The sequence below is a fragment of the Chiloscyllium punctatum genome, chromosome 15 (genome assembly GCF_047496795.1).
Source record: "Chiloscyllium punctatum isolate Juve2018m chromosome 15, sChiPun1.3, whole genome shotgun sequence".
NCBI lineage: Eukaryota > Metazoa > Chordata > Chondrichthyes > Orectolobiformes > Hemiscylliidae > Chiloscyllium > Chiloscyllium punctatum.
This window is the reverse complement of record NC_092753.1, coordinates 80,213,875-80,241,861: the sequence shown is the minus strand read 5'-3', so window position 1 is coordinate 80,241,861 and position 27,987 is coordinate 80,213,875. Positions and strand designations below refer to the sequence as shown.

General features: G+C 45.8%; 1 protein-coding gene across 7 annotated transcripts in view; it reads right to left on the bottom strand.

The window, feature by feature from the left end:
* Positions 1-27,987, bottom strand: part of dop1b (DOP1 leucine zipper like protein B) — a 144,426-nt gene that overhangs the window by 18,312 nt on the left and 98,127 nt on the right. For all 7 annotated transcript variants that reach the window (XM_072585618.1, XM_072585610.1, XM_072585614.1 and 4 more), the window contains exons 28-32: positions 24,823-24,905; positions 23,912-24,021; positions 22,182-22,331; positions 18,492-18,553; positions 13,193-13,321 (exon numbers count right to left, since the gene is read on the bottom strand). In XM_072585618.1, the coding sequence (XP_072441719.1) occupies positions 13,193-13,321; positions 18,492-18,553; positions 22,182-22,331; positions 23,912-24,021; positions 24,823-24,905 (534 nt within the window). The remainder of the gene's footprint in view (positions 1-13,192; positions 13,322-18,491; positions 18,554-22,181; positions 22,332-23,911; positions 24,022-24,822; positions 24,906-27,987) is intronic.

Here is a 27,987-nt window from a genome sequence, read left to right as displayed (position 1 = left end):
GTGACAAATAAATGGGAACACCATCACACTTGAGGAGTTCTCCTCTCTGTCATTGGCTATCTTGACTTGGAAATATATTGCCATTACTTCACTGTCGCTGGGTAAAATCCTGGAATTCTTGCCCAAATGGCATTGCAGGTCAATCCACAGCACATGGAATGCAGTGATTCAAGAAGGCAGCTCACCACCACTTTCAGGAGCAATTATAGATGGGTAATAAATATTGGCCAGCCAGCAACACCAGAGTGGACCAGTGAATAAAAATAACCACCTCTGGCTGAAGCTCTGTCTTGGTGGCAGGGTTTGTCTTTTATACGTGGTTTCTGCAGCAATGGCCATGGTGACTGATTTAAATCAAACATACATGACAACTATTTTAAACTGCCCAATTACAAAAGGTGTCATGGAGTCGTTTGCACACTCAGTCCAGATCAATCTCTACATTTCTGTTTTCTCATGGTCAGACACCAACCTGCTCATCAGCATTTCAATGCTAGAGTCTGGCCAAAGCAAGGAAAAATATAGCCGCCACCACCTTCCACTGCCAGTGTCTCTGCTGTTAAACTCACATCTGGACTTCTTCGGTGATTTTGGAAGGTTCATGATTACAGTTACAAAATACAGGCAGTATTAAAGCAACTTTCTGCAAGTTTACTGATTTTGTAAAGTAGTAGATATGGTACGTTGGTTAATGAGACAAAATATATGACAGTGACAGATGAAAAAGCTTCATTGATCCCAAAGATCTCTTGTAAAACGGAGGAATGGGGATGGTGGTTTTGAAGTGGTGTGTTTGTCTTGGTTCTTCTCTTGGGCAAATATAGAGAGAGCACCTGGCCTTCTCCCCAGAGCATAATAGCTCATTCCAATGAATCCTCTCTTGCTCTCTCCCCACCCAAACTATATTTTGGGGAATGGCCACCGCTGGTCAGTTGATCACTTGTCTAAACCATCGCAGCCAATGACCAGGATGCTAAGATAACCATTGCCTACCTCCATTTGAAAGTTAGCTTTCATTCCTTTGGAGAATACAAACTTATTTTCCCAAGTACTGCATTCATAATAAAGTGCGGCTGGTGCCTGATAAATCCTTGATCAGAGTCATGACTTCAGTGACACTTATAACTTCTCCTGTTTTCATATACTCTATATCAAATTATACTTGCAGTTTTAAAGAGGAACCCAATTTTCAAAGTTCTGTAACCTTGCAAAGCCATTTATCCTCACATTCTCATTAAACAAGGTGCTGTCTTCACACACAACTGGATTTCTGAAGTTCTGTTTTGACCATTTGGTTCCTTTTATACAACTTAGGACAAGACACCATTTGGTACTACTCAGCCTCTTAGTTTTTTTTTTATTTTCAAACTTTATTCATAAAATTATTTGGATCTCTTTACAATTGGTCATACCATTCTTGTGCACACATTACATTGCTTTACATACAGATATCGAAATTTATTTTTCCTCTCTACAAGTCTGTACATTTACTATCCAGCTCTTCTGCTGAGGCATCAGCAGAGCCCAAATGACTGGGTGGGCCCAGACAGGCAGATGTTACACGGTGGTCTTTCTCCACTGTGCCTTGGTGGCAGCTACCCTACGTTTCTGCGCATCCCTCAACATGTAGTCCTGGACCTTGGAATGTGCCAGTCTGCAACACTCAGTCAGGGTCAACTCCTTCAACTGGAAGATCAACAGGTTTCGGACCGCCATGAGAGCGTTCTTCACTGAGTTGATGATCCTCCAGGTTCGTCTTGGTGTGCATCCCGGGGAACAGACTGTACAGCACGGAGTCCTGCGTCACGGCGCTGCTCGGGACGAACCTCGACAAACACCACTGCATTCTTCTCCAGACTTCTGCATAGGCACATTCCAGAAGGAGGTGTGTGACAGTCTCGTCCCCCCCGCAGCGTGCAGTGTGGGAGAGAGTTATGGTGTGCATAAAGGATCTCACAGTCAGAGCCCTTCTCACCACCAGCCAAGCAATGTCTTGGTTCTTGTTGGAAAGTTCAGGCGATGAGGCATTCTGCCAAATGGCTTTGACAGTCTGCTCAGGGAACCGCTCGTTAGGATCCGCCCTCGCCTTTTCCCGAAGGATCTCAAGGACACTACATGCTTACCACTTCCTAATGGACTTGTGGTCAAAAGGGGTTGTTCTTCATAAACTTCTCCACGAAGGACAGGTGATACGGAATGGTCTAACTACTCGGAGCGTTCCGCAGCAGCGATGCCAGACCCATCCTTCACAACACCAGGGACAGGTAGAACCTCAGTACATAGTGACACTTGGTGTTTGTGTACCGGGGATCCACGCACAGCTTGATGCAGCCACACACAAAGGTGGTCATCAGGGTGGCCCAGATCTTTACACAGAGCCCCTTCGGACCCGGTCCATCTTTGATCTCCATATAAAATGGAAGATGGCCCAGTTGACGACAGTGGCACAGGTTCTGGGAATACACCAGACCTGTGTCATGTATAATAGCAATGACAGTGCCTCACACCTGATGACCAGGTTTTTTCCCGCGATGGAGAGCGACCGTAGCTTCCAACTGCCCAGCTTCTGCCTCACTTTGCTGAAACGCTCCTCCCAAGACTTGGCGCATGCCCCAGCCCCCCCGAACCAAATACCCAGTACCTTCAGGTGGTTGGTCCCAACGGTGAAGGGGATCGAGGATTGGTCGGCCCAGTTCCCGAAGAGCATGGCCTCGCTCTTGCTTCGGTTTACCTTGGCCCCCGAGGCCAGTTTGAACTGGTCACATATGCACACGAGTCTGTGCACGGACAGCGGATCCGAGCAGAAAACGGCGATGTCATCCATGTACAGGGAGGCCTTAACCTGTCGGCCCCCGCTGCCAGGAATTGCCACCTCTCAGGCTCGCATCCTTCCTGATGGACTCGGCAAATGGCTCTATGCAGCACACAAACAAGGCAGGAGAGAGAGGGCAGTCCTGCCTGTCTCCAGATCTGTTTCCCATCCATTAATTGAGACTGCACTGACACAATGTTGGTGTAGAGCAGTCTGATCCAATTGCAGATTCCCTCCCCAAAGCCCATTTTGGAGAGAACCTCTCTCATATACACGTGTGATATCCTGTCAAAGGCTTTCTCCTGGTCCAGGCTGATGAGGCAAGTGTCCAAACCTCTGTCCTGTATGTAGGCGATCGTATCCCTGAGGAGGGAGAGACTCCGTGATCTTCCTGCCCGGTACAGTATAGGTTTGGTCAGGGTGAATCACCGACCCCAAAGCAGACCTGACCTGGTTGGCGATAACCTTTGACAAAATTTTGTCATCTGCATTCAATAGTGAGATTGGTCTCCAATTTCTGATTTCCTCCCTCTTCCCCATCCACCTATAGACGAGGGTGATGATGCCTTTCCTCATGGATTCACTCATGGTACCTGCCCGAAGCATACTGACATACACCTCCAGCCAATCAAGTCCCACAGAGCAGAAACTCTCGACTGGTAAGCCGTCGCTCCCGGAGTTTTATTCTTTTCGAAGAACTCTCGGGCCTTGCTCAGCTCGTCCAGAGGTAACAGCTGGTCCAGCCTCTCCTGTGTTCTAAGACCTCCCTGATAGAGGACAGGAACAACTGGGAGGCTGCGCTGTCGGTTGGCTTCACGTCATACAGACTGGCAAAGGAGGATTGGCTGATTGAGCCATCTTCTTACTTCAGGCTGCTGAGCACGGAGCTCTCTTTGTGCACCTTCTGGAAGAAGAAACGTGAGCACGTCTCAGCTTGCTCCATAGAGCAGACCCTGGACTGGAAGATTATCTTGGAGGCCTCCGAGACAAAGAGCGAGGCTTACTGGCCCTTCACCTCTTGGAGGTCCTCCGTGACATCGACCCCCATCGTATGCAGCAGGGGCAGGTTCTGCATACTTTCTTGGAGGTGGGACAGTTTTCCTCACCTCTCTCTCGCCTCCTAGACACCTTTCAGGATGTAGAACCTCTTGATGTTCCCTTTTACTGTTTCCCACCAGTCCGCTGGGGAATCAAACAGGGGGCTTCACTGTTCTCCAACCGGCGTAATCCCTCTTGAGCTCCTCAAATGTTTCCCACGGTCAACAGCTTTGTGTTCAGCCTCCACGTTCCCTTACCAGCCCGCTGCTCGTCCTATAGGTGACAGTCGGCCAGCAGGAGGCAGTGGTCAGAGAAGAACACCGGCTTGACGTCGGTGGATCTGACCGACAACATTTGGGACACAAACAGGTAATCTATCCTTGAGCGGATAGACCTGTCTGCCCATGACCAGGTGTATCTACGCTGCGCTCAGTCTGCAGGGGTGCTGAAGACGTCATGCAGCTTAGCATCTTTTACCGTGTACATCAGGACTTGGATGTGGCGTCCAGTTTACTGTCCACCCCCCCGCCGGATTGTCCATCTGCATCAATGATACAGTTGAAGTCTCCAGCCAGAACGATTGGCCTGGACGTAGCCAGCAACAGTGGAAGCTGCTGCAGGACGGACAACCGTTCACTCTTACCCACGGGGGCGTACACATTAAATCAGTCTCAGGGGAGCATTCCTGTACATGACGTAGGTGACGAGGCACCGCCCACACACCACCTCAACCTCTGAGATGAAGTTGCCTCCTTGCAACAGGATTCCCAGGCTGGAGGCGCGGCTATCGTTGCCCCCCGACCAAACTGACGGCCCATGGCCCCACAAGCTCGACCATCTCCTGTAGCTGCTGAGGTGCGGTATCCCACACTCCTGCAGAAACAGGACATCGGCTTTGACGTTGGCCAGGAAGTCCATCGTAGAAAAACATTACGTAACCCATTTGCTGTTACATACATTGATACTGGCAATTCTTATCCCCATTTTAACACAGTTTGCGAGGTTACCAGTGTCCATTTGCTGCTGGTCTTGCCTCTCTGGGGTAGCTGTTGTGCATGCCAGTGGTGATGGCAAACTGCTGGACCCTCCCAGGGCTGAGGTAGCTGTCTAGCTCCACGCTGGGGACATTTCCCCGCTCTGGTGTCTTTGGGTCGGGCCCAGGGTCCACACAGTCCAGTTCGCTGTCTGACAGCAGGGCTGTCACAGGAATGCTGCTCCCAGTTACCTGGAGTTGTGGGCTGGTGGGTACCTCGTGGTTCTCACCGGGTTTGGGGGGGGGGGGGGGGGGGGGGGGTCTTTACCCGTCCACTCAGAGGGATCTTTGCCTGTTTGGGGGGGTGCTGCCCTCCTTCCTCCCCACGGCGCTCTGTCTCTTCCTCTGGTGACGACCCTCCTTACACCAGTCCTCACCATCCAAAGAGCTGCCTGTATCCAAGTCGTATAGGTGTCGTTTCCCCTTCGCTGGGTGGCTTTGGGGGCCTGGCAAGGTTTCCTCTTCCTGCTTTTGACAGTAATCCAATCCTCTGCCTCCTTTGTTCCCTTCTCTTCCATTTCCTCTTCTCTTTTGAAGGAGCTTGGATCGGCTGCTGCACCTCCCCGCTGTCTGCTGTCTGTTCTGCTCCAGCCTGCCCTTCCTCTGGGTGTCCCCAGGCACCATTCCTCTGCTGTTTTGTGGTACCTTGCTGGTCTTAGGCGGTTCACAGCTAATGTTGCCACCTCCGGCCATCTGTGCATAGGTGGCGGCCCCTCGTCTTGGGTAGGCCTTGTACACGTGGCCTGCCTCCCTGCACAGATTACAGTTCTTGGCCTCCTTATATTCCTTGGTCAGGTGGCCTTCGGCAGACGGTCACCTTACAATCCCCCGCCACGTGGCCTGACCTCCCGCAGGTTCGGCACACTTTCGGCTGCCCTGCATAACCTCTGCTTCCTCCGATTGCAAAGCTGGAGGGTGGGTGGAGGATGTTCCCCACTGATATCGACCCTCAGGGTTACCCTGACCTGCCTCTTACTGGTCCAGATCCCGAAAGGATCGACCACATCGGTGCTTCCTCCCTTGACCTGGACGTATCTTCTTAGGAACGTCAGGACATCCGCTGCTGGGACATGGGGGTTTTACATACGGATTATAACAACCCGACTCCTCTGTGCAGGAAGCACATACAACGGTACCGCCGACAAGATGGAGAACAGAGGTTCCCTTCCTTCTCCTTGAAGACCTTCAGGAGCTGCTCGCAATTCTTCACATTCCTGAAGATCACAAAGTAGCCTGCCCCAGGGAGATCCTGCAGGCAGTACTTTTTTTTTGTTTCAAAAATATACTTCATTCATAAAATACTTTAATGGCCTGTACAGTTGGACATGCCATATATATGTAAACATTCCATTTGTTTGCATACTGAACAGAGTAATCATTCCTATTGACAGGTCTGTACGATTACATTTTTAGCTGAGGCGTCAGCAGAGCCCAAATGACGACGCGGGCCCCCTGTTCATCTTTAGGCAGGCAGATGTTACTCGGTGGTCTTTCCCCACCACGCCTTGGCGGCAGCTGCTCCAAGCTTCAGAGTGTCCCTCAACACATAGTCCTGGACCTTGGAATGTGCCAGTCTGCAACACTCGGTCGTGGTCAACTCCTTCAGCTGGAAGATCAATAGGTTTCGGACCGCCCAGAGAGCGTCCTTCACCAAGTTGATGATCCTCCAGGCACAGTTGATGTTCGTCTCGGTGTGTGTCCCGGGGAACAGACTGTAGAGCACAGAGTCCCGCGTCACGGCGCTGCTCGGGACGAACCTCGACAAACACCACTGCATTCTTCTCCAGACTTCTGCATAGGCACATTCCAGAAGGAGGTGTGTGACAGTCTCGTCCCCCCCGCAGCGTGCAGTGTGGGAGAGAGTTATGGTGTGCATAAAGGATCTCACAGTCAGAGCCCTTCTCACCACCAGCCAAGCCATGTCTTGGTGTTTGTTGGAAAGTTCTGGTGATGAGGCATTCTGCCAAATGGCTTTGACAGTCTGCTCAGGGAACCGCTCGCGAGGATCCGCCCTCTCCTTTTCCCAAAGGGTTTCAAGGACACTACGTGCTGACCACTTCCTGATGGACTTGTGGTCAAAAGGTGTTTTTCTTCATAAACTTCTCCACGAAGGACAGGTGATACGGAACGGTCCAACTACTCGGAGCGTTCCGCGGCAGCGGGGCCAGGCCCATCCTTCGCAACACCGGGGACAGGTAGAACCTCAGTACATAGTGACACTTGGTGTTTGCGTACCAGGGATCCATGCACAGCTTAATGCAGCCACACACAAAGGTGGCCATCAGGGTGAGGGTGGCATTGAGTGTATTTTTCCCCCGTTGCCCAGATCTTTGTACACAGAGTCCCTTCAGACCCGGTCCATCTTTGACCTCCATGTAAACTGGAAGTTGGCCCAGGTGACTGCAACAGCACAGGTTCTGGGAATAGGCCAGACCTGTCCCACGTATAATAGCAATGACAGTGCCTCACACCTGATGACCAGGTTTTTTTCCCGTGATGGAGAGCGACCGTAGCTTCCATCTGCCCGGTTTCTGCCTCACTTTTTTATATTAGATTAGATTTGATTACTTACAGTGTGGAAACAGGCCCCTCGGCCCAACAAGTCCACACCGCTCCACCGAAGCGCAACCCACCCATACCCCTACATCTACCCCTTACCTAACACTACGGGCAATTTAGCATGGCCAATTCACCTGACCTGCACATTCTTGGACTGTGGGAGGAAACCGGAGCACCCGGAGGAAACCCACGCAGACACGGGGAGAACATGCAAACTCCACACAGTCAGTCGCCTGAGGCAGGAATTGAACCCGGGTCTCTGGCGCTGCGAGGCAGCAGTGCTAACCACTGTGCCACCGTGCCGCCCACTTTGCTGATATGCTCCTCCCAAGACTTGGCGCACAACCCAGCCCCCCCGCCGAACCAAATACCCAGCACCTTCAGGTGGTCGGTCCTGACGGTGAAGGGGATCGAGGATTGGTCGGCCCAGTTCCCGAAGAGCATGGCCTCGCTCTTGCCTCGGTTTACCTTGGCCCTTGAGGACTGTTCGAACTGGTCACATATGCACATGAGTCTGTGCACGGACAGTGGATCCAAGCAGAAAACGGCGATGTCATCCATGTACAGGGAGGCCTTAACCTGCAGGCCCCCACTGCCAGGAATAGTCACCCCTCTCAGGCTCGCATCCTTCCTGATGGACTCGACAAATGGCTCTATGCAGCACACAAACAAGGCAGGAGAGAGGGGGCAGCCCTGCCTGACTCCAGATCTGACAGGGAAGCTGTCTCATTCCTACCCATTGATTGAGACTGCACTGACAATGTTGGTGTAGAGCAGTCTGACCCAATTGCAGATTCACTCCTCAAAGCCCATTTTGGAGAGAACCTCTCTCATATACCTGTATGATATCCTGTCAAAGGCTTTCTCCTGGTCCAGGCTGATCAGGCAGGTGTCCAACCCTCTGTCCTGTACGTAGGCGATCGTATCCCTGAGGAGTGCAAGGCTCTCAGTGATCTTCCTGCCCGGCACAGCACAGGTTTGGTCGGGGTGAATCACCGACCCCAAAGCAGACCTGACCCGGTTGGCGAATACCTTTGACAGAATTTTGTAATCCGCATTCAGTGAGATTGGTCTCCAATTTCTGATTTCCTCCCTCTCCCCTTTCTGCTTGTAGACGAGGGTGATGATGCCTTTCCTCATGGATTCACTCATGGTACCTGCCCGAAGCATACTGACATACACCTCCAGCCAATCAAGTCCCACAGAGCAGAAACTCTCGACCGGTAAGCCGTCGCTTCCGGGAGTTTTATTCTTTTCGAAGAACTCTCGGGCCTTGCTCAGCTCGTCCAGAGGTAGCAGCTGGTCCAGCCTCTTCTGTGTTCTAAGACCTCCCTGATACAGGGCAGGAACGACTGGGAGGCTGCGCTGTCGGTTGGCTTCACGTCATACAGACTGGCAAAGAAGGATTTGCTGATTGAGCCATCTTCTTACTTCAGGCTGCTGAGCACGGAGCTCTCTTTGTGCACCTTCTGGAAGAAGAAACGTGAGCACGTCTCGTCCTGCTCCACCGAGCGGACCTTGGACTGGAAGATTATCTTGGAGGCCTCAGAGGCAAAGAGCGAGGCTTGCTGGCCCTTCACCTCCTGGAGGTCCTCCGTGACATCGACCCCCATCGTCTGCAGCAAGAGCAGGTTCTGCATACTTTCCTGGAGCTGGGACAGTTTTCCCCACCTCTCTCTCACCTCCTAGACACCTTTCAGGATGTAGAACCTCTTGATGTTCCCTCTTACTGTTTCCCACCAGTCTGCTGGGGAATCAAACAGGGGCTTCATAGTTCTTCAACTGGCGTAATCCCTCTTGAGCTCCTCAATGTTTCCCGGGGTCAACAGCTTTGTGTTCAGCTTCCACGTTCCCTTACCAGCCCGCTGCTCGTCCTGTAGGTGACAGTCGGCCAGCAGGAGGCAGTGGTCAGAGAAGAACACCGGCTTGACGTCGGTGGATCTGACCGAGAGCATTCGGGACACAAACAGGTAATCTATCCTTGAGCGGATAGACCAGTCTGCCCATGACCAGGTGTATCTACGCTGCGCTCAGTCTGCAGGGGTGCTGAAGACGTCGTGCAGCTTGGCATCTTTTACCGTGTCCATCAGGGCTCTGGATGTGGCGTCCAGTTTACTGTCCCCCCCCCCCGCCGGATTGTCCATCTGCAATGATACAGTTGAAGTCTCCGGCCAGAATAACCGGCCTGGACGTAGCCAGCAACAGTGGAAGCTGCTGCAGGACGGCCAACCGTTCACTCTTACCCACGGGGGCGTACACATTAAATCAGTCTCAGGGGAGCGTTCCTGTACATGACGTCAGCGACGAGGAGGCGCCCGCCCACCACCTCCTTAACCTCGGAGATGGTGAAGTTGCCTCCTCGCAACAGGATACCCAGGCTGGAGGCGTGGCTATCGTTGCCCCCCGGCCAAACTGACAGCCCATGGCCCCACAAGCTCGACCATCTCCTGTAGCTGATGAGGTGCTGTATCCTACACTCCTGCAGAAACAGGACGTCAGCTTTAATGGCCAGGAAGGGCATCGTAGAAACACATCGCGTAGCCGATTTGATGCTATGCACCTTGATGCTGGCAATTTTTAACCCCATTTTAACAGTTTACGAGGTTAACCGTGTCCATTTGCTGCTGGTCTTGCCCCTCTGTGTGCATCCCCGTGGTGACGACAAACTGCTGGACCCTCCCAGGGCTGAGGTAGCTGTCCGGCTCCACGCTGGGGCCATTTCCCCACTCTGGTGTCTTCGGGTCAGGCCCAGGGTCCGCATCGTCTAGTTCTCCATCTGACAGCAGGGCTGTCACAGGACCGCTGCTCCCAGTTACCTGGAGCTGTGGGCCGATGGGTACCTCTTGGTTCTCACTGAGTGGGAGGGGGAAGGCCTTTACCCATCCCCTCAGAGGGATGGTCTTTTCCTGCTTGGGCAGTGCTGCCCTCCTTTTTCCCCTATGGCGCTCTGTCTCTTCCTCTGGGGACGACTCTCCTTGCACCCATCCTCACCGTCAGAAGAGCTGCCTGTATCCTCGTCGTATAGGTGTCGCTTCCCCCTTTGCTTTGGGGCCCTTGAGAGGTTTCCTCTTCCTGATTTTCACAGTAATCCAATCCTCTGCCTCCTTTGATCTCTCCTCTTCCATTTCCTCCGTCTGTCTTGAAGGAGCTTGGATCGGCTGCTGCATCTCCCCGCTGTCTGCCTTATGCTCCGCTATAGCCTGTCCTTCCTTCTGGGTGCCTCCAGACACCGTTCCCATGCTATTTTGTGGTACCTCGCTGGTCTTGGGCGGTCCACGGCTTGTGTTGCCACCTCCGGCCATCTGTGCGTAGGTGGCGGCCCCTCGTCTTGGGCAGGCCTTGTACATGTGGCCCGCCTCTCCGCACAGATTACAGTTTTTGGCCTCCTTACATTCCTTGGTTGGGTGGTCTTCCTGCTTGCAGTTTCGGCAGACGGTCACCTTACAATCCACCGCTATGTGGCCTGACCTCCCGCGGGTTCGGCACACTTTTGGCTGCCCTGCGTATGTCAGGTAATCTCTGCTCCCTCTGATGGCAAAGCTGGAGGGTGGGTGGAGGATGTTCCCACTGGCATCGACCCTCAGGGTTACCTTGACCTGTCATTTGCTGGTCCAGATCCCGAAAGGATCGACCATGTCGGTACTCTTTCCATCGACCTGGACGTATCTTCTCAAGGAGGTCAGGACATCTGCTGCTGGGACGCGAGGGTTACAACCTGACTCCTTTGCGCAGGAAGTACACACAACGGGACCGCCGACAAGATGGAGAACAGAGGCTCCCCTTCCTTCTCCTTGAAGACTTTCAGTAGGTGCTCGCAATTCTTCACGCTCCTGAAGGACACGTCGAAATAGCCTGCCGCAGGGAAATCCTGCAGGCAGTACACATCCGCTGCTTCGAACCCGCAGCACTCCAGCAAAATCTTCTTCATGAACACCGTCCGATCGACTGGTGTACGCTCCTCCACTTTCTTCAGTCACCCTGACTGTGTTGCGAATGCCCTGGCCTGGGCTGCGAGCGGCTGCTGAGGCCATAGCTCAGAGGTTGACTGGTACCCGAATTGGCGTTAGGCAGAAGCCAGCATAAAGATCCACCAAGAGTAGGTCAGCACAACCAAACGAACCTCCAATGTCCTATCACGATCCAATGACGATCTCCAGCAGCTCCAACCGCTCTGAACATGACCCCCGTGGTATCTCCCCTGCCAGCACACGTCTGCTGCGTCGAACCTGCAGCACGCAAGCAGAATCTCTTCCTCTGGTCCTCAGTGACTTCACATATTCCGAGCCAAAAGGCCGATACAGCACATGTGATAACATGGGGTAAACCCTTCTGATAATGTAAACCAGACACACAGAAAAGCTCACCTTGCCTCATAACCTCATGTGACAAAGAACTACCCAGTTACCTACTTTAACTCCAAAAAGAGAACATTACACTGTAAGCCTCGTTTGTCTGATTCATTTATCTACCTCTCACTCTATAACACTATAGTGATCTGATAATTTGGGGGGGGGGGGGGGGGGGGGGGCGGGGAAAGAGAGGGGAAGAGGAGGGCTTTAAGATTTACAAAGAAATAAAGCTTCAAAACCAACCAGCTATCTGTCTCCTTTTTTTCAGTCTGAGGCTGCACACATCTTTCATAGATAAAGGTACCTTTCAGAGAGAGTGGGTCTGCGGGAGTCTGTTGGTGCTCCTTGTGACTCTGGCTAACTGTTCAAAATGCCTGATTTTTATACCCCAAAACATTGGATCGTGTTATTAGTTTGATGTCGTCAAAACAGTAAAATTCAAATTCATCTGGGTTTTACTATCTTGGGACATAATTTAAACTGATTGACTCAATTTGAATTGTTGTAGGACATAGCAGTTCAGCTATTCGTTTGACAGCCAAATGTTACATTTTAAAGTATTTCAGCATACTGTGCTTGGAGTCAGTCACATGACAGGCTTGCCAGCATTTCAACTCTTTTACAGTACATGCCTACAATTTCATAACACGTCACAAAGATTAGAAATCTAGTTCAATAGAATAATCAGTGTAAGAATTAAATGAAAGTAGTGTGCAGATTGTTACTCGCCAAAGGGTTAAGGAATAAGAGGGGAAAAGCTGCACCTAAGGAATTCAATCAGACAGCAGAAACGATCCCACTCAATGCCCAAGCAGGCTGGACAGGCCTGCTCCTGGGTCACATTTTCCCAACAGTCAGAGAGCTGGAACTCCAAGGACATTAAGCAACTCCTACTGCCCACAATTATGTTTTAAAATAAGGGCTTATTGTATTCATTCATGGGATGTGAGCATCACTGGATAGGCTAGCATATTTTTAGCGTATTACTTAAAAACGTACAACTGTGTGTGGAGTTTGCACATTCTCCCAGTGTCTGCGTGAGTTTCCTCTGGGTACTCCGGTTTCCTCCCACAATCCAAAAATGTGCAGGTTAGGTGAATTGGCCATGCTAAATTGCCCATAGTGTTAGGCGAAGGGGTAAATGTAAGGGAATGGATCTGGGTGGGTTGCACTTCAGCGGGTCGGTGTGGACTTGTTGGGCCGAAGGGCCTGTTTCCACACTGAGTAATCTAATCTAAAAGTAATCTAAATCAACGGAAAAATATTGCTGCACAAATTTACCTCGGTTAGGACATATAATCGGCAGACCAAATCTGAGGCACTCTCATTTCATTCTGTTCATTTGGAGCAAATATTATTTCAACTATTTATTTCTTGTGAGCAAAAAAGTGTATTAATCACCTTGTATAAGTGGGAGATACAGATGATACTGGTCCAGTTCACCACTGAAAATTGCAAAAGCTTGCCGCTTCACCAACATTGCTTTTTGCTCATAATTAGCAAACAGTTTTAGTGAGCTGCTCTGCATGCCTGAAAGTGAAGAGAAAGATGAATTTAAATAAAGACAAAGACCAGAGCAGAAAAAATGCAATTAACTGCAAATTAGAGACTACATTTTAACCGGTTGTCCTGAGGGGGCAGGGATTTAAAAAAATCTTTGAAAGTGAGATTTATTCCTAAACTGGCAAAATCTCATTAAACTTCTTTGATCTACATTTCAGTATAAAAACAAGAGATTATAACAATGAACAAATCAATTGTGTCTAATCTTGTCTTGAACTTTTAAACTGTTGAGAAAAAAAAGCTTGCTAGAAATGAAGTCCAGTCCCTTTGTAGCCTGCGACATCAATACTTTTAATGGTTTGATCTCTTTATGCACAATATGATTTAGACTCTGATTTTCCCATGCAATATGTGCTTTCCTTATACATTCTAACAAAATGGATCATCTCACATAAAAGAAAATGTGTGTTCTGGTTGTAGGTTTGCTTGCGGGGAAGGTTCATTTTCAGATGTTTCATCACCATGCAAGGTAACATCAGTGAGCCTCCAGTGAAGTGCTGGTGTTATGGCCCACTTTCTATTTAGGTTTTTAGGTTTCCTTGGGTTGGTGATGTTATTTCCTGTGGTTGATGTCATTTCCTGCTTTTTTTTTCCCCAAGCAGTCGATGGATGGGATCCAAATCGGTGTGTTTGCTGATGGCTTTCCAACCGGAACTCTATGCTTCTATGAATTCTCGTGTGCGTCTGTTTGGCCTGTCCTAGGATGGATGCATTGTCCCATTCGAAGTGATGTCCTTCCTCATCAGTATGTAAGGATACTAATGATATTGGGTCATGTGGTCTTGTGGCTAGTTGATGTTCATGCATCCTGGTGGCTAGTTTTCTGCCTGTTTGTCCAAGGTAGTGTTTACTACAGTTCTTGCAAGGTATTTTCTAAATGACATTAGTTTTGCTTGTTGTTTTTATAGGGTCTTTCAAGTTCATTAGTTGCTGGTTTAGCGTGTTTGGTGGGCTGCCATGATGCCAAGGGGTCGGAGTAGTCTGGCAGTCATTTCCGAGAGTGGCTAGGGTTACTGGGAGCATTTTGTCTGCCTGTTTGGGTTTGTTGCTGAGATATTGGCGGACTGTATTCATTGGGTACCTGTTCTGTTTGAATACACTATAAAGGTGATGTTCCTCTGCTCTTCGTAGTTCCTCTGTTCGGCAGTGTGATAGCACACATGAACGTCATTTAGAAAATACTTTGCGAGAGCTGGACAAACAGGCAGAAAACTAGCTACCAGGATACATGAACCTCAAGTAGCCACAAAAAGACATGGCCCACTATAACTAGTATCCTTACATACAGATCAGAAAGGATACCACTTCGACTGGGACAATGCATACATCCTTGCACAAGCCAAGCAGACACATGCATGAGAATTCCTAGAAGCATGGCATTCCAACCAGAACACTCAACAAACGCACTGATTTGGATCCCATCCATCACCCTCAGAGAAAAGACAGGAAATGACATCACCAACCCAAGGAACCCTAAACACCTAAATTGAAAGTGGGCCATAACACCAGCGCTTCACTAGAGGCTCACTGATGCTACCTAGTATGGTGATGAAACGTCTCAAAATGAACCTTCCAGCTCAGCGAGCAAACTTACATCTAGAACCTCAACCTGAGCTATAAGACTTCATAAAACCTGCCAGAAAATATGTACTGAAGGCTGTTTATGACTCCAAGGTTAAATAACTAACACTGCAGGAGAACTGCTGTCCTTTAAAAGCACGCTTTTTGACAAAGCTGCTGCAAGGCGGCACCGTGGCTTAATGGTTAGCATTTCTGCCTCACAGCAACAGGGATCTAGGTTTGATGCCACCCTTGAGTGACTGTGTGGAGTTTGCTCGTTCTCCCAGGGTCTGCGGTTTTCCTACAGGTGCTCCAGTTTCATCCCACGGTCCAAAGTAGTACAGGCTAGGTGGACAAGCCATAGGAAATGCTGAGTTTCAGGGATAGATAAGGGGTGTGGGTCTGGGTGGGACACACTTCAGAAGGTCCATGTGGATTCAATGGCTGAGTGGTCTACTTTCACACCGTCGGGATTCTATGAAACTCAGAGTGATGTAAAAATCTGCAACGCCAGAGATCAAGAGGACAAAACCACCAATGAACCACCAAACATGTACATCCCAGGAAAAGGAAGGAACAACTGATTAAAAGTTAATGAAGCCTCAACTTGTACTTATTATAGCAAGTGCTTCAGGCTAAAAACAGGAAAATAATGGGGCCAAAAGACTGATCAACAACTGTTTTTGTGACCTTGGTCATAATAATGCATGCTAGGATATTGCAAGTATGATCTGTTCTTTATTTTTACTTTGTTCTCACTTCAGTACTTGCGTCTTGATTCTTATTTTTCTTCACATGAATAAATCAAAAGAACTCTGGATACTGGAAACAGTTAAGACTAACCTACATAGTTAGTTATTCTAACTTCCATTAGCCTATCCAAGAGTCACTTAAATGTCCCTAACTTTACATTCCAGGCACCCACCTGAGTAAAGAACCTATGTCTGACATCTCCCCTAAACAGTGGGCGGCATGGTGGCACAGTAGTTAGCACAGTTGCCTCACAGCACCAGAGACCCAGGTTCAATTCCCACCTCAACATCTGTCTCGGTGGAGTTTGCACATTCTCGCTGTGTCTGCGTGGGTTTCCTCCAGGTGCTCTGGCTTTCTCCCACAGTCCAAAAACGTACAGGTTAGGTGAACTGGCCATACTAAATTGCCCATGGTGTTAGGTGAAGGGTAAATGTAGGGGAATGGGTCTGGGTAGGTTGCTCTTCGGAGGGTCAGTGTGGACTTGTTGGGCCGAAGGGCCTGTTTCCACACTGAGTAATGTAATCAATCACCTTAAAATTATGCCCCCCTCACGGTAGCCGTTTCTGCCTTGGGAAAATGTCTCCGGCTATCCACTATCTATGTTTCTCAACATCTTGTACACTCTATCTAATCATCTCTCATCCTTCTCCGCTCCAGTGAGAAAAGTCCTAGCTCCCTCAACTTTTCATCACAAAAGATATGTCTTCCAGTCCAGACAGTATCCTGGTAAATCTCCTCTGCACCCTCTCTAAAGCTTCCACATTCTTCCTGAGGTGACCAGAACTGAACACAATATTTAACATGTGGTCTAACCAGTGCGCTGTCAAGCTGTAGCATAATCTTGCGGCTCTTAAACTCAATCCCCCTGCTAATGAAAGGAAACACACATACACCTTCATGATAACCCTATCAACCCAGGTGCCATTTTTGAGGAGATCTACGGACATTCAGCTAAAAACACATGACAGAATTATTTCCATGAGCATTTGGAACACCTTGGCATACATGGGGCTACCAGCTAAACGTAGGAAAATGGGATCAGAGTAGATGGATATATGATGGCATGAATACAACAGGCCAAAAGGGCTTTGTTTCATGCTGTAATATCCCTGTGACTCCAATATTTATTTCTCAGTCCAACCCAAAGTTCTTTTTCCATTAGGTGAAGTGTTAATGTCTAATTCATTAACACCCTTGTTATGCCTAGCGATGATATCTTTCTATGCCTTTTATCCAGAGTGATGTTGACTAGCTGCCTACTCCCAGTTTGTTCTTTCACTCCCTGATTAAGAGAAAACGAGCGAAAGCAGATGTTTCCTGTCCTGCAGCACTGACAGCTGAGTCCTTGAACCAACATCTTATCATCCAGCACATTCTTTAATGTAGCTGATCAGTCATTTATCAGTGGGAACCTGACAGCCCTCCAGTCGGATTCTTAAATAATTATATACAGCCTTCAGTTTTGGCACCAGCTAGTCTCTCCCGAGCATGCTTTCTACATTCCCACATAGACTTCATTTTGATTAACTCACATCACATTCCCTCGCTGTCAGAACTAACGCATGGTTCTATTACTGACTATCACCTTTTCACGATAATACCTTGACTTGAATACAGTAGCTACCCACAAAATTGCAACATTGTTTTAAGGCACTAGAGTCTGGAAATTACCCAGTTATGCCCAAAAAACAAGGGTTGAGGATTGAGATAATGCAACATGTCAGGAATTGGCAGGGTTAAGCTAATAACTTGACTTAAGCCACAGGTTCTCTCAGCTGCTGTTCCGGTCAAATTTTTCTGAACTGGTCCATGTTATCTCCCAAAAACCCCAGTTGATAAGACTGCATATTCTGGGCATGGATTGGGTAATTTTAAATGAAAAAAAATTGATGAGGTTGGTCACTATAAAAGTCACAGTTTTGAATTTAAACCAAATAGAATTTGTCAATACCTTACTGCATGCAAAGCCTACTTACAAACTGAAGGAGAGTTCATCTGGATTAAAAGTTTTAAATTACTGTAACTATTTATCATCTCAGCTCTAATATAACTCTGTACATCTGGTGGGAATGTGGGTGGGGGTGGCTAAAACGGGGCAAATCCCACAAATTACCTATTCCGGTGCTGAATACAGGTTAATTCTGCAACTGATAGCCTGGTGAATATAGTTAAACACAGGTTTCCATGACAGTTTTGTAATCCTAATCTTAGTTGAATGGAACTCCAGCCCAACATCTTACATGCTCATCAATATCCTTGTGATTACACTCAAACTGACCCAAACATAATTGCAGCAAAATGTAAACGAAGGAATCCATTCATTTAGCCAAACATGCACTCTTTTTTATTTTCTGACTAATACATAGATTGCAGAACTTGTAAATTGCTGCCAAATCATTTGTTTGCCTTACTCAACCTGACTACACCTTCTCAGTCTAGCAGCGTACGAGTTTATCCACAATTTTCTGGCTCACATTGACACTGACCAATAATATCCAGAATGTCTTTGTAGCAGTTTCACTCCATTAGCAACTTTAGTGTGAAACTAAGTCCCGATGGGTTTCATTAACATACAATCACACAAAAACTCTTGCAATCTTCTTTCATATCACTAGTTAGCTTATCCTCATTTCAACTTCCTGCCCCCTATTTATTGCTTTTTTCAGTTGTTATCTGCTGGTTTTTAAATGTCTCTGAGCCAATTGCGTGGCTGGTCCAGTTCAAACTCTAATCAAGGGCAACCCACAGGATGTTGATAGTATAGATTCAGTTTTAGTTAAAATCTCATTTTCAAGACGATATATGCACAATAAACTGGACTCACTCATCATGTCTTTGAACATTGTTTTCTCATGAGTCAACAGATGGTCAATGATGGACTTCCAACTGGGAAAACAAAGAACAAAATTTAAAGAATTACTCATACAGCACATGTTTCCACCCTCTGCTGTCTCTGGTGAAATCACAACCATTATTTGAATGATTTGGAGATGCCGGTGTTGGACTGGGGTGTACAAAGTTAAAAATCACACAACACCAGGTTATAGTCTAACAGGTTTAATTTGAAGCACACTAGCTTTCGGAGCGACGCTCCTTCATCAGGTGATAGTGGAGGGCCCAATCCTAACACACAGAATTTATAGCAAAAATTTAGTGTGTTGTAACTGAAATTATACATTGCAAAATTGATTGTATTCTAACACATGAAAGGCTTAACAGTGATAGTTTCACTTCTTTCAGGTGTAAATCACAAAACCCTTTTTTAAAAAAAAAGTTGCATTCTCGGGTTAGCTGTTAACAATGGTGATAGCTAGACAATATGTTGAAGGTGTTAGCCCCCTGTGTTCTCTGTCTATGACCTGATGTTTAGATTGATTCCAAATCTAAAAAGTGAGATAATAGAGTTTTACATAAATTCATGCAGTTTTTGAGCTCAGAGTTCTACATGAACGTATGCAGTTTTTGAGCAAAGTGCAATGTAACTCTGCAAGTACAAATTCACCCCACAAAATATACATGTGCATGTGGGTCTTTGTCTGTCTGTGTGTGTGTGTGTCTGGGGTGGGGGTTTTGTGTGCGTGTGCGCAGAGTGTCTCAAGTCTGTGAGGGGGTGTGCGCGTGGGAGTGCGAGAGTGATCACCTGTAATATCCATGGAGAGGAAAACAGACGAACAAAGCAAATTATGGCAGCATTACAGGGCAGCTACTTAGACAGAAATACCCAGATTGGGGCAGAAAGGGACAAAGTATACAAACATGGAAAAACAGTAGTAATTAGAGTCAAAGGGGGAGAAATGGCAAATTCAAAAGGGTCTTTAGTTCCATGCATTCAGTATTCAGAAAAAAAAATTAAACAGCATAAATAGAGGTTCATGGGTATGATACTAAAGTGATTACAAGACATGGTTACAAGGAGCAAAAAGAGCAACTGCTGGAAAATTTCAGCAGGTCTGGTAGCATCTGTGGAGAGAAATCAGAGTTAATGTTTTGGGTCCAGTGTTCAGAGAAATGGTCACTGGACCTGAAGAATGAACTCTGATTTCTCTCCATAGTTGCTGCCAGACCTGATGAAACTTCGGCAATTTCTTTTTTATTTTAAGTTTCAGATTTCCAGCATCCACAGTTCTTTTTTTGTCTTGTGGTTACAAAGAGATCAGAATGGGGAACTGAAACACAATGGTATGGGACTTCACAAAAGGTCAGGCAAAGCAAGAAGTGTGGTGGGGTAACTTTGTTAGTAAGCAATGGACGAAAGCAAGAAATTTTTTGCAAGACAAAAAACCCCATATAGAATCGCAGATGTACAGCACGGAAACAGACCCTTTGTTCCAACTTGTCTATGTCAACCAGATGTCCTAACCTAATCTAGTCCCATTTGCCAGCATTTAGCCCACATCCCTTTAAACCCTTCCGATTCATATACCCATCCTGGTGCCTTTTAAATGCTGCAATTGTACTAGCCACCATTTCTTCCTCTGGGAGCTCATTCCACACACACGCACCACCTTCTGCATGAAAAAGTTGCCCCTTAGGTACCTTTTAAATTTTTGCCCCCCTCACCCTCAACCTATGCCCTCTGGTTCTGGGAAATTAACTTGTCTATTTACCTAACCACATGCCTCATGATTTTATAAATCCCTAGAAGGTCACACCTCAGCTGGTGAAAGAAGGAAATGACAAGGTGAGAAAAAGACTGTTGGCAGTAGTCTACAAGCCCCTAAGAGTAGCAGAACAGAGAAAAAGTTGAGGTCTGTAGAAATAATATATTATTAATCAAGGGTGAACTTAATTTTCGCATATCTGGGAGAGTTTCAGAAAGCAAAATTTTGTACATTTAACGGAGAATTAGGCCACTGTGGATCTGGTAATGTATAACAAGACAGGTTTAATAAATAATCAAAAGTAAAACATCTCCTGGAAAACAGTGACCATGAAATGAATGCTAAGCTGTACTACAGTAAGAGGGAGAAACTTGGCTGAAGGGGACTGGGAGTTATTCAAAAATAGATCAAGTGGAAGGATGATCCAAAGACAGCCTACGGAGGGATATCGACAGCTTAAGGAAGTGAGCAAAAATGTGGCCAATATAATGTAGGAAATTGAGAGATTATGTACTTTGACAGGAAGAATAGAACAGCCAAATATTATTTAAAATAGAGAAAAACTACAGAAAGCTGCAGCACAGAGGGGTGAGAACCTTTGTGTGTAAATGACAAAAAGCTAGCATAGCAGGTAATAGGAAGGCAAATTGAAGTTTCACCTTTATTTCAAAGAGACTGGAGTATTAAAATAGGAAAGTCTTGCTCACACTACACAAGAACACATTTAGAATATGGTTAAACATTTTGGTCATCTGATCTAAGGAAAATAATACCTGCATTGGAGGCAGTCCAGAGAAGGTCACAAAGTTGATCCCAGGCATGGAGGGATTTTCTTATGAGGACAGATTATGTAGGTTGGGCCTGTACTCATTGGTGTGGAGTAGAATGTGAGATGATCTCATTGAAAGATAAGATTCTTCAGAGGTTTGACAGGGTAGATTTTCCTTGTGGGAGAGCCTTGAACCAGAGGGCAAAATCTCAGAGACAGGGATCACTGACTGAAGACAGAAATGAGGAGGAATTTCTTCTCTCAGAGGGAAATGAATCTATAGGTTTTTTTAAAAAACCACAGAGAGCTGTTGATGCTGAGTTGTTTAGTATATTCAACAGAATTAGGCCACTGTGGATCTGGTAATGTATAACAAGACAGGTTTAATAAATAATCAAATGTAAAACATCTCCTGGAAAACAGTGACCATGAAACGAATGCTAAGCTGTACTACAGTAAGAGGGAGAAACTTGGCTGAAGGGGACTGGGAGTTATTCAAAAATAAAATGGGGAAATGGGGATGAGCTCATTGAATGATAGAGCAGACTGTACTCACTTAACCTTTACTTCAAAACACTACCGAGAAAAGAATGCTTGAGATTTGAAGAAAAAAAAAACGACAAGCCAGTAAAATTTTAGAATCTAGTGCACTCAATATCATTGGAAAAAAAAACAAAATAAAGACGATAGCAAGAGTAGATTGGAGCAAGTTGAATTAAGTCGCCAGATTTGCCGAAAGCTACAAGAGGAGGCGGAGAAGAACCTTGAGGCCACAGACAGCTAGGTGAATGGTCAACCAAACTAGGCTGCTGGCAAATCTCTGTCTGGGGAATGTCGGGATCAAAGCTCAAGCAGTAAGAGGCGGCACAAACCTCAATAGAGTTGAGTCAACTGGAGACAAAGTTAACTTGGTGTCAGTTTTGGAAAATGCACCCATAAATAGTCCAAAAGAATTGTTAGAGAGTGTTGCTTTTGCAAACAGTAACTAAAAAAGCTTAATGTAAAACACACATGAAGCATTTGAGGAATATCAGACTATACTTTGGCAAAACAAAACATTAAGTTCCAAATGGAATTATAAGTCCATTTTCAAAACCTAGTGCAACAACCTGAAATACAACAATAAAATATACTGTTTTCCTACTGGTTAATACAAGACGAGTCCATCTGGAAAAAGAGTGGATCCATGAAGAGATCAAAGACTTCCTTTTTCCATGCTCTCTTGGTGTAAGCATAACCACTCAAACTGCTCAGTAACTGAGCACTGGCTCGAAAACTTGGGATGTTGTACTCACTGAGGGGAAATGAAAAGAGGACAGTTTCAGAACATAGCAAATCAAAGAAAAAATAAGTAGGACATAATCACTACACCTAAAATCTTACGCATCCACTTCAAAAAGAATATACGCACATTTTCCATTCTTATTTGAAAAAGCTTCAAGATCAAAACTTTTGTCAATAAGTAGTCGGCAATGGCCTTAACTAATAAATAGTTTTATTTTAAAGCACTTTTTAAAAAAAAAATCAAACCTATACAAAATGTCAATCTTACACTACTAAAAGAAGTTAAATTGACGAGAAATGATCTACAACAATTTAATATCTCATTGTTCCTTATGTGGAGACAAGAGAACTTCATCTAATTTGTTCAGAGTGTTTGTGACTCTTGTGGTAAACTTCCCTTTGTGTCATACATGGGACAAGTAAAGCGGCCAATTTAGTGTCAATAAATGCTAATTGCTAAAACTAAGGATGGGTTTTGTGGTCCTTCATTATTAAAAACTATATAGGTTCTTTAAACATGTATAAAATCTACACAATGCAAAGTTGTGCCATCTTTTGTAATGCTGTTTGAAGTTCAGTAACAAAGGAGTCAAATCTTCGGCAGACCAAATATTGACAAGTCAAAAAGTAATTAAATACATGCCCCTGCTTTTGACTTCAAGGCTCCTGGTTGTCTAATTGAGCTAACGAAAAGGTCACTTCCACAACTTTGGAAAGCAGCAAAAGTACAGGCCCAGTCATGAACTCAAAAATTTATTTCACCTTGTGATAATCTCTCAAAACAACATCTGATGCACTACCAAGGCTGTCTGCTCCCATCTTCAGGATTCCAATCTGTGACTCTTCCTCATCCTCTGCCACTAAAAACTCTCATTGATACCTTTGTCCAGAGGATGGATTTCTCAAACTACAGCTGCCAGTCTCTTGGGGCTGGATTTTCTCAGCTGGGTGACGGTGCCAACATTCCAAATCAGGAAACCTGAAGTATTAACTTAGAATATCACTGAGTTGACATATCTTAGACACTTTGGAAATAACATGTTGCAAAGGGAGGTGTGGGGTGGGTGGGGAAGAAAAAAAAAGAGCCACTGTTGCAGGGGCAGGAACAAAACTTCTTGACTCGAGTCTCCGAGTCTATAATACTTTCAGACTCATTTAACATCTCATTTTGATGACAGTTCCTCTGGTGGAGCACAACTTGTGCATTTGGAACATCAGTCCTGTTCATAATTCTTTTTATCCTGATGCCAGCTTCAGTGAGATTCTGGATTTAGATCACTAAATCCAACTCCTCTAAATTCTGATTGCAGACTCTAATCCATCAACTGACACTTCTGCTCACGTGAAAAACGGTGTTCAGTGCACAGGAACCAGAAGCCGAAAATGAATTTACCAACATGCATACAACACGGGCGTCTATATTATTACTTTGACTTCACACTAACTGAAAAAGCCAAGAGAAAAGAAATTGGTTTGTTTTGATTCTATCATGAATTAAATTTTGATCGATTTGGTCTGAAAGCCTGGACCTATGAACTCCCAACATCATAGCAACTGATCAAAGCAACGATAAACATTTCATCTTGTTACCTGTGGTTTCTCAAATATGGGAACACATAATACAACAGCCTAGAGATGAGAGGCACTGCTTTCTCCTTTTCATCACTACGATAAACCATATCGAGAAGAGGTGCAAGTACCTGAAAATTATTCCAAAAAAAAACAAAAAGCAGAAAAGGGAAGTTCAGATGGAGCTTACCAGAAACACAAAAACAGGACTTCATTTGAAACTAAGTACTGCAGACACAAAAAGAAATAAAACCACAGTGCAGATAGCAATACATCACTAATTTGCAATAAATGCTACACAGATTACAGACCTTAAACACTATTTTTAAGCTGCATGGTTTCTCCTCCTGCAATAGATGGTTCAACAGGTGAGCTAAACTGCTTACTTAAAGCATGGTTATCAGCAGACCACCCAACATATAATTCTAAATTTAATTCATTCATTCAGTAGAGACTGTATTATTCTCATTCGTGGGAGAATGTCAGCCATCATATGAGAGAATATGGAGGACAAACCAAACACATAACAGAGGGAACTTCTGGCCCCAAATACTTTGTATACTTCTCAAAAAAACATGCGAATGACACTTGCTGGGTTCTTCACAGTAGATTGTACTACCTATCTTTTCCACTGACTACAGGCAATGTTAAAACAAGCAAATCACACTTGGCGAGAGGCAATACCTTCTCAATGAAATGCAAATCATCCCAAGAAAGGATGAATAATGTGCCCAGTCTCGTGCTCTGGGAGCAGTGACACAGCAGACTTACATAATAAGTTAACTTCATTAAAAATATAAATGCAAGGTTGCAGAATGGACTACAAGATAAAGGCAGCATTTAAAATTTGTTGAAAAAGAATACAGTTGTAATTGCTTAATAATGTAAGCATTGTCCATGAATAAATCACACGTTTGCACACACTGACCTACCTCAGCCAACAAGGTTAGAGCCTGCACGCTGTATAAGGAAGCAACTGCTGTTGATACCACAGCGGATGGTGGGGAGAACGAACCTCAAAAGTGAAACAAAACAATACCTACTTTACTTTGTCATGTGACTTTTCAGTGCATTTCACCCAACCATTACAAAATCTCTAACTGTTGCACCAACAAAATAACCAATCCTCAAAAATAAAAAACTTAACTAATTATTTTACACAAATGAACAAGTGGTCATGTGTACATCTGAACTGGACAACAGGAAAACTTTCAAATAATGCAAAATACTATAGACACTGGAAATCTAAAACCAACAGTTTGCCAGAGAAACTCTGCAGGTGTCACAGAATCTGTGGAGAGAGAAAAAAAAAGTTAATGCTTCGAGTCCAGTTTGACCTTTTTATTGAACTCACTTCAGAGTTCTGAAGTTATACCAGACTCGAAACGTTAAGTTTGTTTCTCTCTCCAAACATGCTGCCAGAACTGCTCAGTTTCTCCAGCATTCTCAGTGTTTGAATTGGAAAAAAATTGCCCATATATTGGTGAACAGAATCTAAGCAATTTTTACAGCAATACAATAGTTGTGCAAGTTATTTGACATTGTATGGCAGCCCACAACTCATCTTATTGCGTTGTGCATGTAGCGGTCTGCTGGACATCGGAACACAAGTCGACCGCTCAGCCCTTCATGTCTGCTTCACTATTCTAGATCATGGTTAATCATCTCCCTCAACATCACTACTTTATTCATACAAGAGCTGTAGGTGTCACTGGTTGAACCAGCATTTATTGCCCAGGTGGTGAGGCGAACTGCTTTCTTGAACTTGGAGTTAGGAAGGCAGTTCCAGGAATTTGATCCAACGACAATAAAGGAATACTGATACAGTTATAAATCAGGATTAGATTAGATTAGATTAGATTCCCTACAGTGTGGAAACCGGCCTTCCGGCCCAACAAATCCACAGAGACCCTCCGAAGTGGGACCCAGCCAGACCCATTCCCCTATATTCACCCCTGACTAATGCACCTAACACTACAGGCAATTTAGCATGTCCAATTCACCTAACCTGCACATCTTTGGATTGTGGGAGGAAACCGGAGCACCCGGAGGAAACCCACGCAGACACAGGGAGAATGTGCAAACGCCACACAGGCAGTTGCCTGAGGGAGGAACTGAACCTGGGTCTCTGGTGCTGTGAGGCAGCAGTGCTAACCACTGAGCCACTGTGCCGCCCCTGGTGAATGACTTGGCAGTAAACTTGTGATCCTCGAGTCTGCTGCTTTTTAAATGGTGTTTCGTGTGTTTGGAAGGTGCTATCAAAAAGGTACCCTCATGCTACCTCCGTATCCCTTTGGTGTCATTAGTACCTAGAAATCTATCAATGATTGAGCTTTTGCCACTCAGTGGTAGAGAATTTGCAATATTCACTATTCCATTGCAATATCACAATTTTGTATTAAAAATGCAAATGTCTAATTAATCCAAGCCATAGAAAATTGGCCAATTCAGCTTGATTTTCTCTTCAGTGGAAGCACTTATTTTTCACAATGAAATTGCGTTTAGCTCCACTGTAACATAGGAGGCAAGGTCAACTAGCAAATGGCTCAGTGGGCAACATGAGGAAAATCGTGAGCATCATAAACACAAATCATTCTTCCTGCTCCTGAAGTTCAAGGTGACATATTCTGCATGTGTAAAAATCAATCAGCTTCCTGACTTATGCTACATTATATCCTCTATTCCTGAAGAAGGGATTTTGCCAGAAACGTTGATTTTCTGCTCCTCGGATGCTGCCTGACCTGCTGTGCTTTTCCAGCACCACTCTCATTTTGACTCTGGTTTCCAGCATCTGCAGTCATTGTGTTTTAGCTTGGTAAAAACAATCAGAAAACACTCTTCCCAATGTTGTTCATTGCCGCCACCAGCAGCACCTGATCCCAAGTGGGAAAGGACACTCACACAGTCTCTCAGAAAATAGGCTCAGACTTGACTGTCTGAATAGGTTTATTACATGGTACTCAACCTGTTGCACGATACCAGAGTTACAGGATGGCCTGAGCAGGCACGGTGGGTCAGTGGCTAACACTGCTGCCTCTCAGCACCAGAAACTAGGGTTCAATTCAAGCCTCAGGCAACCGTTTGAATGGAGTTTGCTATTTCACCCAGATGCTCCGGTTTCCTCCCACAATACAAAGATGTGCATGTTAGGTGAATTGGCCAAGCTAAATAGCCCAGAGTGTTCAGGGATGTGTAGGTTAGGTGTATTAGTCAGCGGTAAATGTAGAATAATGGGAATGAGTTTGGGTGGGCTATTCTTCAGAGGGTCGGTGTGGACCTGTTTCCACACTGTAGGAATTCTAAGATCTCTTGTGAGACAAGAGGCAGTACTCAAAAAAGTAAGTGCACATTGCTGCCAGTGAAACTTTGTACACAACGATTTGTTAACTCATTAGCTCCTCTCAGGAACAGTTCTTCCAGTCTCATGGCACAGACCTTATCTAGTGATGGCAGGTAAACCTTTCAGGTCTTAAAAGAACATCTTGTTTTTTTTAAAGAAACGTGCATGAGTAATTTTCATAAACTACACAGGATAGAATAAACAGAAGTAAAATGAGAATCCAGGCTGACTTACATCACAAAATACATGTAATTGGACCAAAATATTTTGAGCCTCCCAACACTATCCCCTCACAAATTTGAGGACATTCTAATAAGTCAAGGAGATTCTATGGAGTGGGCCGGAATGCCAGTCACTACTGCACTTTTTGTCAAGAGTGTGATGCTGGAAAACCACAGCCAGTCAGGCAGCGTCTGAGGAGCAGGAAAATCAACATTTCGGGCATAAGCCCTTCATCAGGAATGAGACTTGGGGGTAAGGGCTGAGATATAAATGGAAGGGTTGGGGGGGGGGAAAGGGAAAAGTAGCTGGGAAAGGTGATAGGTGAATGAAGGTGAGGGAGGGGATAGGACAGAGGAGGGGGTGATGGACAGGTCTGGAGTGCAGTGCTGAGTTGGAAGACCGGGACTGGGATAATGTGGGGGGAAAGAGACGAAATGAGGAAGCTGTTGAAATCCACATTTATCTTGTGTGGTAGCAGGGTCCTGCACTTTTGCTAACATTAGTCGAATTATTTTAATACACAATGACAGATTGA